General features: G+C 35.6%; 1 protein-coding gene across 1 annotated transcript in view; it reads left to right on the top strand.

The window, feature by feature from the left end:
* The window catches only part of ITFG1 (integrin alpha FG-GAP repeat containing 1), a 241,383-nt gene that overhangs the window by 175,901 nt on the left and 52,453 nt on the right, over positions 1–13,029 (top strand). Inside the window, exon 13 of the mRNA XM_065898764.1 lies at positions 6,908–6,951. Within this exon, the coding sequence (XP_065754836.1) occupies positions 6,908–6,951 (44 nt within the window). The remainder of the gene's footprint in view (positions 1–6,907; positions 6,952–13,029) is intronic.

Genomic DNA, 13,029 nt, shown 5'->3' with positions numbered 1-13,029 from the left:
TTATTCCCCTGCCTTCTTCCAAATTTTGTTGAAATATTGTGGAAGTTTATTTCTGGATGACTGATTTGGTAACAGTTACAACCGTGTTATCAATGATTATTTAAACTTAACAAGTTTTACTGGCTTTATTGTCACCATTTACATATATACCACATCTTTACCTTTATTGACTCGAATTCCTATTTATTTTGATGGAATGCTTCCTCAAGAGATTTTCAGAAAGTTGTACATAGGCTAATATATTTTCTGAGTACTGGTATGTCTTAAAATATCTTTTATTAAGCATAGGATTTTTTAATTTAAAAATAATGAATGAAAGGTAGGTAATCAATAACAGACAAAAGAAGTTGTCCATATAGAGTCTAAAATAATGTCTAAATGACAAGAATGGGTAGGATGGGGGTCTTTATTTTACACGTGATATTTGATTATAATATTTGCTTAGAATTCATGTGTCTTAAACAAAAACTAAAGACATTTTCAGAGACTGAATGTGAACAGTCACCCATAATCCAGGCAAGGATTTTTCATTTTAAATGCTACTAAAACCATTATACAGTATTGACCTTTATAGCTTTGACTTTATTCTACTCATCCTTGTCCCAACCTGCACATTGGTTTGGTGTTACAGTATTTATGCACAATTATTGCAGTTTTTTGTTTTTGGCATTTGTATAAAGTAGCTAATGTAAAGTGAATCACAAAGCTAGAAGCCAAGGTTTTATACTTTAAATATCTTTAAGAATACATGGGCTAAAAAAATTGCAGAGGAAGGAAGACTCCCAAACTCATTCTGAGGCCACCATCACCCTGATACCAAAACCAGACAAAGATACCACTAAAAAAAGATAATTACAGGCCAATATCACTGATGAACATAGACGCAAAAATCCTCAGCAAAATACTAGCAATTCGAATCCAACAATACATTAAAAGGATCATACACCATGATCAAGTGGGATTTATCCCAAGGATGCAAGGATTTTTCAGTATCCGCAAATCAATCATTGTGATGCAATAACTGCAGATACTTACTGAATTAGTCAGGATTCTCCAGAGAAGCAGCACCAATAGAATACAGAGAAAAAGAAAGAGAGAGAGAGATTTATTACAAGGAATTAATTCATGCAGTTACAGAGGCTGGCAAGTCCAAAATCTGCAGAGCCAATGTCCAAGTTTGAGTCAAAAGGCCAGCAGTTGTAGAACCAGGAAGAACTGATGTCCAGTTCATCAGGCAGGAAAAGCTAGTGTTCTAGTGTGAGGGCCATCAGACAGGAGAATTCTTACTCAAGAGAGGGTCTGGCTTTTGTTCTCTTCAGGCCTTCTACTGGTTAGATGAGGCCCACACACATTATGAAGAGCAATCTGTTTTACTCAGTTTACTGATTAAATGTTAATCTTACCCAGAAACACCTAGCATAATATTTAACCAAATATCTGGGCACCTCATGACCCAGCCAAGTTGACACATAAAACTTACCATTACACTTACTGTTTACTCTCTTCATCAAAGAGAGTCTATGATCAAATATGTAGTTTAAGAAGATGGATTTTGCAGCAATGTTCAGAAGAAAAACATAGACGTTCATCAAAAGAAATAGATGTTCTGACCTGAGAGGTCAGGCTGAGGGTAACCACTGGAATACACCAGTCACCCAGGTGTGAGCTGATAAGACAGTAGAAAGAAAGTTGTAGTAATGGGTGTACAGAGGAAATAAGGTTAAAGCGTATAGCTTGGTGAGATTTTACATAGGTATACTCCCTTGTAGCCACACTCCAATCAAGATAAAATATTTCCAGTACCCCAGAAGGGTCCTTCATGTTCCCCTGCAAAAGTGTAACCACTGTTCTGATCTCTGTCACCATAGATTAGTTTTTCCTTTTCTAACTGTCATATAAATGTAATCAGATGGTATGTACTCTTTGTGTCTGACTTCTTTTGTTCAGTAGTATGTCTATGAAATTCATCTAACACATACATTTGTAAATAGAATCTTACTGAACATATTTGCCTTTGTCTTACTTTTTTACCTTAGCAAGAGAGTATAAACACCCTTTCATGTCAGCACTTAACAGGTCTCTCTCATTGTTTTAATAGTTCGATGTCATTCCATAGTACTATAGATGTTCCATAATTTATTTAGCATTTTCTCTCTTAGTGGACACATAGATAGTTTCCAATATTTCATAGACATGAAATTGATGAGTTGAGGGGCTATGTTTTTAGTGTTAATAGATAATGCCAAATTACCTTTCCCAACAGTCATAGACGTTTATATCCCATCAGCATAACACTGTCCAGTTTACCACATATTCATCTGAGAGCTCTAAATTTTTATTTCTGTAACAAATTTGTTTTTAAAATAAGTAGTACATGCAAATGGTGAAAAAATACAGAAGAGTCTAATAGTGAAAAGTAAGTCGCTCTTTTACCCGTGTTTCCCAGTGGTCCAGTTCTTTTCCCCAAAAGCAACCTCTTCTTTGTGTCTGTCTAAGATATCTTAAACACATACAAGCACATATGTTTATATGCTTTTATTTTACATAAATGGTAGTTCTAGACTTTGTTTTCTCCACTTAACAATATATCTTGGAGATTATACCATAACAATATAATCTAGAGCTACCTCATTTTAACTACTGAATAGTATCATGTGTATGGATACAACATAATTTAATGAGTTTCTTATTGACAGATACCAGCTTATTTTCAGTCTCTTATTATTATAATTAACGCCACAGTGAATATCCTATAGAATAAATTCCTAAAAATGGAATTACTAAAAAATAATACATGTACACTTTTTAAATATACTCTTTTGAAATATACTTACAGAAAAGTGTACATAAGTACACAGGTGTATAAATTTTGAAAGTAAATGCACACATGTAAGTACACCCAGATCAGGAAAAACATGATACCAGCAACCAGAAGCTTCCTCATGCCCACCCTTTTCATTACTAACCCAGTTTACCTACAGGTAACCACTAACTTAATTTCCAACACCTTAGATTAATTCTGCCTGGTTTTGAACTTTTTAACAGGTGTCCCTTCATAGAAATCATATCAGTTTAAACTTCCACTGACAGTGTAGGAGAATGCACATTTCCTAATACCTTCACCAACCCAATGGATTATTAAACTTTTTAAGTTTTGCCAGTTGTAAAGTGAAAGTATTGTCTTATTTTGCATTTTTCTTATACTGAGTAAAGTTCAGCATCTTTCCATATGTTCAAGAGCCATTTGTATTTTTATTTCTATGAATGGTCCTTGTCCTTTTTCATTTGCTTATTGATTTATAAATGTGCCATAGTATATATTAGGAAAATTAATCCTTTGTGATATATGTTGTAAATATTCTTCATAGTTTGTCATTTATCTTTGATTCTGTTTTTCCTACAGACATTTTTATTGGTCTTTCATTTTTTGCCTTTCTGTTAGGTATAAAATTGATTTTTTTCCTGCCTAGTGAGGTTGAGTGTCTCTCTTCCTGGTTTTTTGATTATTTGTACTTTTCTCTTCTGGATATTGCTTCTTGATATCCTTTGTTTTTATTGGATTATCATCTTCTAACCCATATCTGGAAGCTCTTTGTATATTGGCAATAATATCTCTTTGTAATGTATATTTTTAAAATTCACAGCCCCTTGTCATTAGTTTTTTTTTAATTTTATGGTATTTTTTAAATTTTATAACAGCTTTATTGAGATATAATTTACATACCATACCATTTGCCTGTTTCAAGTATACAATTCAGTGGCTTTTGGTATATTTACAGAATTGTACCGACATGCCACAATCAGTTGTAGAACGTTTTCATCACCACAGAAGAAACCCTGTACCCTTTTCTATTTTTTATTTTTTTAACTTTTTATTTTATATTGGAGTATAGTTGATTAACAATGTTGTGATAGTTTCAGGTGTACAGCAAAGTGACTCAGTTATACATGTATCTATTCTTTTTCAAATTCTTTTCCCATTTAGGTTGTTACATAATATTAAGCAGAGTTCCCTGTGTTACACAGTAGGTTCTTGTTGGCTATCCATTTTAAATATAGCAGTGTGTATATGTCAATCCCACACTCCCTAACTATCCCTTCCCCTCACCCTCACCACCACCACCCCATAACCATAAGTTATTCTCTAAGTCTGTGAGTCTGTTTCTGTTTTGTAAATAAGTTCATTTGTATCATTTCTTTTTAGATTCCTCATGTAAGCGATATCATACGATATTTCTTTCTCTGACTTAATTCACTCAGTATGACAAAAGTAAAAATAGAGCTACCAATGATCCTGAAACCCTGTACCCTTTAGCTACCACCCTCAATCCCCATCCCCAGGCAACCACTACTTTCTGTATCCATAGATTTGTCTATCCTGAATATTTCATATAAATGGGTTCATATAAAATGTGATCTTTTGTGACTGACTTCTTCCACTTAGCATAATGTTTTCAAGATCCATCTGTGTTGTAGCATCAGTACTTTATTCCTTTTAATTGTCAAATATCCCACTATATGAATATACCTGCCACATTTTGTTTATCCATCAGTTGATGGACATTTGGATGGTTTCTACTTTTTGGCTATCATGAATAATACTGTTGTGAACACTCATGTACAAGTTTTTGTGTGGACATATATTTTAATTCCTCTTGATATATACCTAAGAGTGGAATTGCTGGGTTAAATAGGAACTCTTTGTTTATCTTTTTAAGAAATTGCCAGACTGTTTTCCAAAGCAGCTGGACCATTTTACATTCCCACCAGAAATGTAGGAGGATCCAGTTTCTCCACATCTTCACCCAAATTTGTTTTTATCTGACTTTTTGATTATACCCATCCTAATGGGTGTGAAATGGTTTCTCATTGTGGGTTTGTTTTGATTTTTTTACAATCTTAACCATTTTTGTGTGTGTGGTTAAAAAAACATGTAACATAAAATTTACTATCTTAACCATGTTTAAGTGTACAGTTCAGTGATGTTAAGTATATTCACATTGTTGTGAAACAGATCTCCAGAACTTTTTCATCTTGCAGATCTGAAACTCTGTACCCATTTAACAACTGCCCTTTTTCCCTTCCTGTCAACCCCTGGTAACCACCATTCTACTTTGTTTCTCTGAATTTGACAAGTTTAGACACCTCATGTAGGTGATATCATGTCTTTTTATTACTGGCTTGCTTAGCATAATGTCCTCAAAGTTCATCCATGTTGTAACATGTGACAGGATTTCTTCCCTTTTTAAAGTTGAATAATATTCCACTGTGAGTGTGTACCACATTTTGTTTATTCATTCATCTGCCAATGGACATTGATTTGGGTTGCTTCCACCTCTTGGATATTGTGTATTGTGTACGTCTCATTGTGGTTTTGATTAGCATTTCCATGATAACGATGCTGAGCATCTTTTCATGAGCTTTTTATATGTCTGCATCATCTTTGGAAAAATGCCTGTTCAGGTCCTTTGCCCATTTTTTAATTGGGTTGTCTTTTTATCATTGTAGTGTAAGAGTTCTTTATGCTAGTAGTGTCTTTGCCAAATGTAATTTTCATGTTATGAATCAAAGTCTAACTTTATTTTCCTCCAAGTAGCCAATTACCCAGTACCATTTATTGAATAATCCATCTTTTCCCTCCTTTAACAAGTATTTATTGAGCAAATACATTTGGCTAGGCCCTGAAAAAATGATTTAAAAAACTATGCAGAGCTTACATACTGGTACAAAGACAGACTTTTGAGTGAATAATATACTGTTTAGCAAGATAATGTTTTAATGAAGGTTTAGGAAAATCATTTGGGGACAAGTGAAAAAGAAGTACCAGTGTCTGCCCAGAGTTGAGGGAAGAGGAACAAAGGAGAAGGAGAAGTAAGGTCATGGAGTGTTTAAGAATAAAAGAGTGATAACTAGGCACTATGCTGGGGTAAGGAACTTAAACATTGAAAACTGATTTGCAAGTATGAAACATTTATTTCACTGTTTCCTCAGGTCGAATTTAATATAAATGTACTATAGTAAATAAACAAGTATCTTCTTATGTGATGAAATATGTCATGTTCATTTCTTGATGCCTTTGCAGTTTATGTACCCTGCCTAAGTATAATATTTGTATTAGAATGATTATCATTTCACATTTGTAAAATATAACTCAACATAAGGAACAATTTTCCTATGGATATATTTGAACTAACCAATAATCACAATTATTATTGGTACAGTTCATGCTTACTGAACAGTATTATCAGCTGTCTTCCTTAAATTTATAACATATAGCATATTTAATAGCACATAAAGTCTGCCTTCTTATGAAGGAATTACTTCACATGAGTGTAGTTATGTTTCAAAATTCATGTTAGTTATAGAAAGAATGTTCAGATATCCTAACCTTTTCTTTTTTGGTAATTATAGAATAAATATGTCATTAAATTATTTTTGTTATAGACCCATCAATTATTTTATAGTTTTGTTCTCCATAAAAGTTATCAAGGGAGCCCAAACCCCTTTACCCAGAAAATTTGACTAGATAAATTGAAATAGTCTAGTTTGATATGAAGTGTTAAATGTTCTATTTTGTTTTTTTCAGTATAAATTTTCATTGGTTTGCATTTGGCAGTTCTCTGTCAGATTCTAAGTCATCCTTGGAATGTAGCTAACCAATTGGAAAATAGAACCAACAGTAGGTATGATATTATAACCATAATTAATTATATCATCTATATATTTCACAAAACGGCAGCAGCTTGACTGCTTAATAAAGGCTTTTGAAATATTGGCCTAAAGTGAACAAAAGAAATTTAATTTACTCAGATCTAAAGAAATTGAATTGGTTTTTGCTTGACCATGAATCAATAGGGCATATTAATATTATAACAGTAATAATAGGCTTTTTTTAATTTTTCCACAGTTCTTAGTGGTCTCTGTCCTAATGAATGTCCTCGTAAGATAACAGTAAGTAACCTTAACTTTCAGTTGTAAATATTTCTGTGAAAGCTCTCTGCATGATAGATACACACAAAATAGTTGTTATAGGTTAAATCAAATTGATGTTACTTTTAGAAGTGATTAAAGTATCCTTCAGTGCTCAAGTAAAGTTTACTGGGAATAAAGTACCTTTCCTAAAAACTGTCTCACCTCAAGGTTCACTTCCTTAATGAAGTCTTTTCTGATACTCTTGGAAAAATGAACACACCTCCCACTATTTCTGGGCATACTGCTGCCATTTTGGCATATATAATACTTTTTAAATTATTTATTTATTAATTATTTGGCTGCATCAGGTGTTAGTTGCAGCACACTGGATCGTTCTAAAGCATGCAGGCATAGTTGCCCCATGGCATGTGGTATCTTAGTTCCCCAACCAGGGGTCGAACCCCCATCCCCTACATTGGAAGGCGGATTCTTAACCACTGGACCACCAGGGAAGTCCCTTGGCATATGCACACTTTATCTGTTTATATTTAATGCCTCTGCCCAGGCTGTAATCCTTTGAGGTCAAGAACCATGCCATCTTTGTATACCTCGTTCATAGCACAGGGTCAAGCATATAGTAAACAATTAATGAATTTTTTTGGTTTAATCTTAATATTGGCTAGCTGTCTAATGGAACATTTCCATGAAATAACAGAATGTGAAAATAATTAGGCTTAGATTTTGAAATTGCCAGTTCATGTAAATTATAATAAGAATATTACATTATATTTGAAAGCATGAGCATGTGTGTGTGTGTGTTTGTGTTTGTGTTGGTACATCCCAATTTGAGCCCTCATAGTAACCCTTGTTACATAAGGAATTATCCCCCATTTAAAGATGAGGAAACTTGAGGCTCAGAGAAATAAATTATCCAAAATCATAGAGCCATTAAGTAGTGAAACTAGAACACAGAACTAGGTGTTCTGATTATATTGTCATATTTTTACTACACCTTTAAAGCACTGCTTCATTATCAATGTTTTATGTATGGTTGGGAAACTTCCCGTATTTAAGACATGTGGAAGCAGACCCTGACCCAGAGATTTGCACACAAAGATTTAATCTAGACTATTCTTGAGAGCAAGGCTTCTGGAGTAGTGAGGAAAGCAGGTCTATGAGATGTGAAGCAAGGCTGGTTTTTCAAAGATGGCCCAGATTGAAGCAAAAGGGCCATACCTTTGTATTCTGCATTAGACACTGCATGCAGGCAGTCCCCAGGAAGGGGTTATAATTTGTACAAGCCAGCTCCCTTTGGCTGAGAGCAATTTTTAGGTAAGAACCTAGCTGTGAGCTATCAACAACCAACACTTGGAGCAGTTTGGGGAATATTGCCTCAGTCCTGAAGGGAAGGTCTGGACTGTGTCACCACATCCACTGTGAACTATATGAGTGCCTGGTCAAACCTATCTGCTTTCATATCATTATAAAAATGTAGATATAATAGGGGAGAGTCTGAGGAGGAGAGATGCAGAGGGTATGTCAGAACTCTTCATACCTTCCGCTTAATTTTGCTGTGAATCTAAAAGTTCTATAAAAATAAAGTCTATTTTTTTAAATCAAGTGCAAGTCTGATTAATTGGAGGCCAAAGATTAACTTGGTTATTCAGGTATTGTCTACCCAGTTTGTGAAATATTCAGACCCTTTGTTCCTCTCCTTTTCTCTGATTGACCATATTCCCATCATGTGGCTCTTTCATTACCTCATCAAGCAAAGAACTTTTAAAAAGTTGAAATTGAACCCACTCATTTTACCCACAAGTTCTAGCAGAAAATTTGATAGGAAAGGCTGTTTGCTTAAGGCAGGTTTTAGTTCTAAGATCACTAATGCTCCCCTTCTCCTTATCTTAAACTAAAAGTCACTTCTATCATATGGAGAACAGAGTCATTTAGAAAGTCATGTAAGTAAAGTGCAGCATGCACATTCTGTCAGTGATTACCCTAACAGTCCAGCACCTTCGGGCTTTTCTGCAGCTGATACATCTGCCTCCCATTCATCCATTTATTACTTTCTTTGAAGTTCAGATCCTGTCAAACTGCCCTTCACATCTATCATTTTCCTTCCCCACTGATGTCATAGATCACAATTCTATGACAACCTAAAAGAAACAAATCCACACTATATTCCCCCAGTTTTCCATATATCAAATGTATTCCCACTTGTAAAATTATTTCATGATAAAGTGAGCCTTCTTCATATTGTTTTGACATCAGATCCACTTGATCATAGTCTGTTATGTAAGATATGACCCAGTGTGAGACTAAGAGGAAAAATGTGCATACCATATGATATTCTTTATCACTTGAGTTAAATTATGAGTTGAATAAATGCTCTTCTGTTGCCTATATATTCCCACCTGCTACAGGCAACCTATCTGACATATGGAGAGAGGAAATAATATTCAAATCAGCAACTAATCTCACCCAAATTCCTTTATTTCCATGCTGAAAACCCCAGTTTCATTTTCATTCAACTATGGCTACTCACTCCCGTGGCCATATGGTGGACCTTATCTACCAGAAATGTTTTACTTTTGAAATCTCAGTACCATCCATCAACTCTGAAAAACTATTTTTCCAGCCCTCTCACTCTTGTTATTATAACTATACCTATTCAACTTTAAGTCTATTTGTTTCTTGACCTGTATCAACCTGTTTTCTTTACCTCGTTATTTAGCTACCGTATATCAACCATCACTTCACTACCTTTAACTCCCATAAAGCACTCTCCTTTTTACTCTACCTGCCTGGCAAAATTACAACCCTGCGTTGTTAATCCAGCTATCTTTCTTGTTCACTCCTAGATCTAAGCTACTGGGCATTTCTAAAGAGAAATATACAGCCCTGAATATTGTCACCACCAGTGATTCATAGTCATCAACCTCAAATGAGCATTCCTAATTGTATCATAATCTTATATGGATCCCTAGACACCCTTTTCTCCCATTCATTTTCCCAGGTTACTTTCAGGATTTTCTCTGTGTCTTTGATTTTCTGCTGATTGAGTATGAAATGCATAGGTATAGGTTTTTAGGTATTTTTGCTGTTTGGTGTTCTCTAAGCTTCCTGGATCTGTAGTTTGATGTCTGTCACTAATTTTGGAAAATTCTTATATTATTTCTTCAAATATTTCTTCTGATCTTTTGTCTCCTTTTCCTTTTTTTTAAAATAAATTTATTTATTTATTTTTGGCTGCATTGGGTCTTCTTTGCTGCACATGGACTTTCTCTAGTTGCAGCAAGTGGGGACTACTCTTCATTGCAGTGCGCAGGCTTCTCATTATGGTGGCTTCTGTTGTTGTGGAGCACGGGCTCTAGGCACGCAGGCTTCAGTAGTTCTGGCACATGGGCTCAGTAGTTGTGGCTCACGGGCTGTAGAGCACAGGCTCAGTAGTTGTGGCTCACAGGCTTAGTTGCTCTGCAGCATGTGGGATCTTCCTGCACCAGCGCTTGAACCCGTGTCCCCTGCATTGGCTGGTGGATTCTTAACCACCACACCACCAGTGAAGTCCCTTCTTCTTTTCCTTTTGGTAGTCCCACAACACATATGTTAAACCTTTGTGTATGTAACCTTTGTGTAATTGTTCATGGATATTCTTTTCCAAATTTTCATTAGTTTTTCTCTTTGCAATTCAGTTTTCGAGGTTTCTATTGATATATCTTCAAGTTTACTGATCCTTTCATCTTCTGTGTCCAGTCTACTGATGAGCACATCAAAGGCATTCTTCATTTTTATTGCGGTATTTTTTATTTCTACCATTTCCTTTTGATTCGTTCTTAGAGTTTCCATCTCTCTGCCTACATTAACAATCTTTTCTTGCATGTTCTCTACTTTTTTCCATTAGAGCCTTTATCATATTAAATATTAAATTTCTGGTCTGATAATTACAACATCCCTGCTGTATCTGAGTCTGGTTCTGATGCTTGCTTTGTCTATTCAAACTTTGTTTTCTGCATTTTAGCATGGCTTAACATTTTTTTATTGAGAGCCAGACATGATGTATTGGGTGAAAGGAACTGTGGTAGATAAGCCTTCACTATGAGGTTTTATGTTTATCTGCTAGGAGTTAGACTGTGTTATTGTTTGCAGTAGCTATGCTGTCAAGAGGCAAAATTTTCCTCTGGTGTCTTTCTTTTGTCTCTTCTGTTGTCTTTGTGTCACCCTACAGACTTCCTTTTAAATGGGTCTGAGGTTTGCAGTTCTTTTAACTGTAATCTCATTATTAGACAGGAGCCCGGTTGATGTGGTGGTGAGGTAGAAGACTATGGTAGGAGAAGCATCCTATCATCCTGTGTCTCAGTTTTTTAGTGAGCCTGTGTGGGCTGTGACTCGAACAAGTGCTTCTCAGCTTGCCCTCCTCTATAGGTTAAACAGGGAAGCTAGAGGGGGCTGAAGTTAGGTATTTCCTTTCCCTCAAGTTGATTAGTTTTTGGTAAATCCCAAGTTACTTAATCTCTAGTAAAATAGGTTTCCTTAAGGGCAAGCTGTTGTGAAGGAGAACAGAGAGCTCTGGGCATATTTTTAACTGGTTACTTTCCTCTCTGTGCTAGAAGCATGAGGGTTTTTTCCCCCAATCTTCCTCTTGAGAATTTGATGGAACTCCTGGAGGTAAAACTTGCAAAAGTGTGGCTCCCCTAAGACTGCCTCGCTTTCTCCCCCAGAGTTTTGAACTCTCAAACTAGTTCACACTGATTCTCCAGTAATGTCACAATCACAGTTTAAGTGTTCCTGCCAGTACTGGCTCTAGTTTCAGTCTTCTGGTTCTGGGCTTCTGCTCCCAGTAAGCTGTGATTCTCTGTATCCACCTCTCCAGTTTTCAGGGTAGCAGTTTGCTCTATGACCTTAGTTCTCTGATGGGTCAAAGCAGAGTTGATTTTCAGTTTCTTCAGCTTTTTTTGTTGTGAGTACAGCAGTGATGACTTCCAAACTCTACGTGTCAGGCCAGAAAGAAGCTCTCCTTGCATTTTTATCAGTATTGCTTTATTTTGTTTGTTAATTTCTTACAGCTTTATTGCAGTATAATTGACATGCGATAAACTGCACGTATCTAATATATTCGATTTGATGTTATGACATATATAGTGTATATGTATGTATACACTATACCTTCTTAATGGAGATATGTAGATGATAGATAATGAATGTCAAAATAATGAATATATCATATCCAAAAGTTTTTTTGTGCCCCTTGGCTATCCCTCCTTCCCACCTTCCTTGACCTTCCTTCCCTATCCCACTCTTCCTCAGGCACCACTGATAGGTTCTCTGTCAGTGTAGCTTTATTTTAAAAGTTGTTTTTGTTTTCTTACTTCATGACTTTTTCAAGATATTTTCCTCTGTGACATTTATTGCCCTTTACCGTGAATTCGTTTTTGGAAAATTTTTAAATACATATAAAAATATACACTAGTATAATAAAACTCCTTGTGCCCATACTACCATCCAGCTTTTAACACTATCCTCATATACCCAGTCTTATTTCACCTATGCCCCCACCTACTGCTTATCCCCCTTGCGGCCCCTCTTAGATTATTTTAAGGCAAATTAATCATATCTTATATTCTGTAAATACCTCACTGTGAGATAAGGACTTTACATATGACGCTAGAAATTCTTATTCTTCATAAGAACTATTTTATGTTCTTCCCAATTTTCCCTTACAGCCAATCCCAACTTCCAGTTCTTAGAAATTCACCTTGCCTCCTACCTCAAAGAGAAAATAAGAATGTAAAATGGGAATTTCTTCAACTACCTGCAGTAACTTTGGGGAAATTATTTAACCCTTGTTAAGTCTCTTTCTCCACATCAATATAATGGGGAAAGTCATAGTACCCACGTAGATTAGTTTCCTGTTGCTGCTAGCAAAGTAACCATAAAATTAGTGGCTTAAAACAACACAAATTTATTCTTACACATTTGAGGTCAGAACACTGAATGTGCTTCATGAGCTAAAATTGAGGTGTCTGCAGGGCTCCATTCCTTCTGGAGGCTTTGGGGAGAATCCATTCCCTTGCCTTTCATGTCTTAAAGCCACCTACATTCCTTGGCTCATGGCCCCTT

The sequence above is a fragment of the Phocoena phocoena genome, chromosome 20 (genome assembly GCF_963924675.1).
Source record: "Phocoena phocoena chromosome 20, mPhoPho1.1, whole genome shotgun sequence".
NCBI classification, from domain to species: Eukaryota; Metazoa; Chordata; class Mammalia; order Artiodactyla; family Phocoenidae; genus Phocoena; species Phocoena phocoena.
Note: the sequence above shows the minus strand (reverse complement) of the source record. Positions and strands in the feature narration are given on the sequence as shown.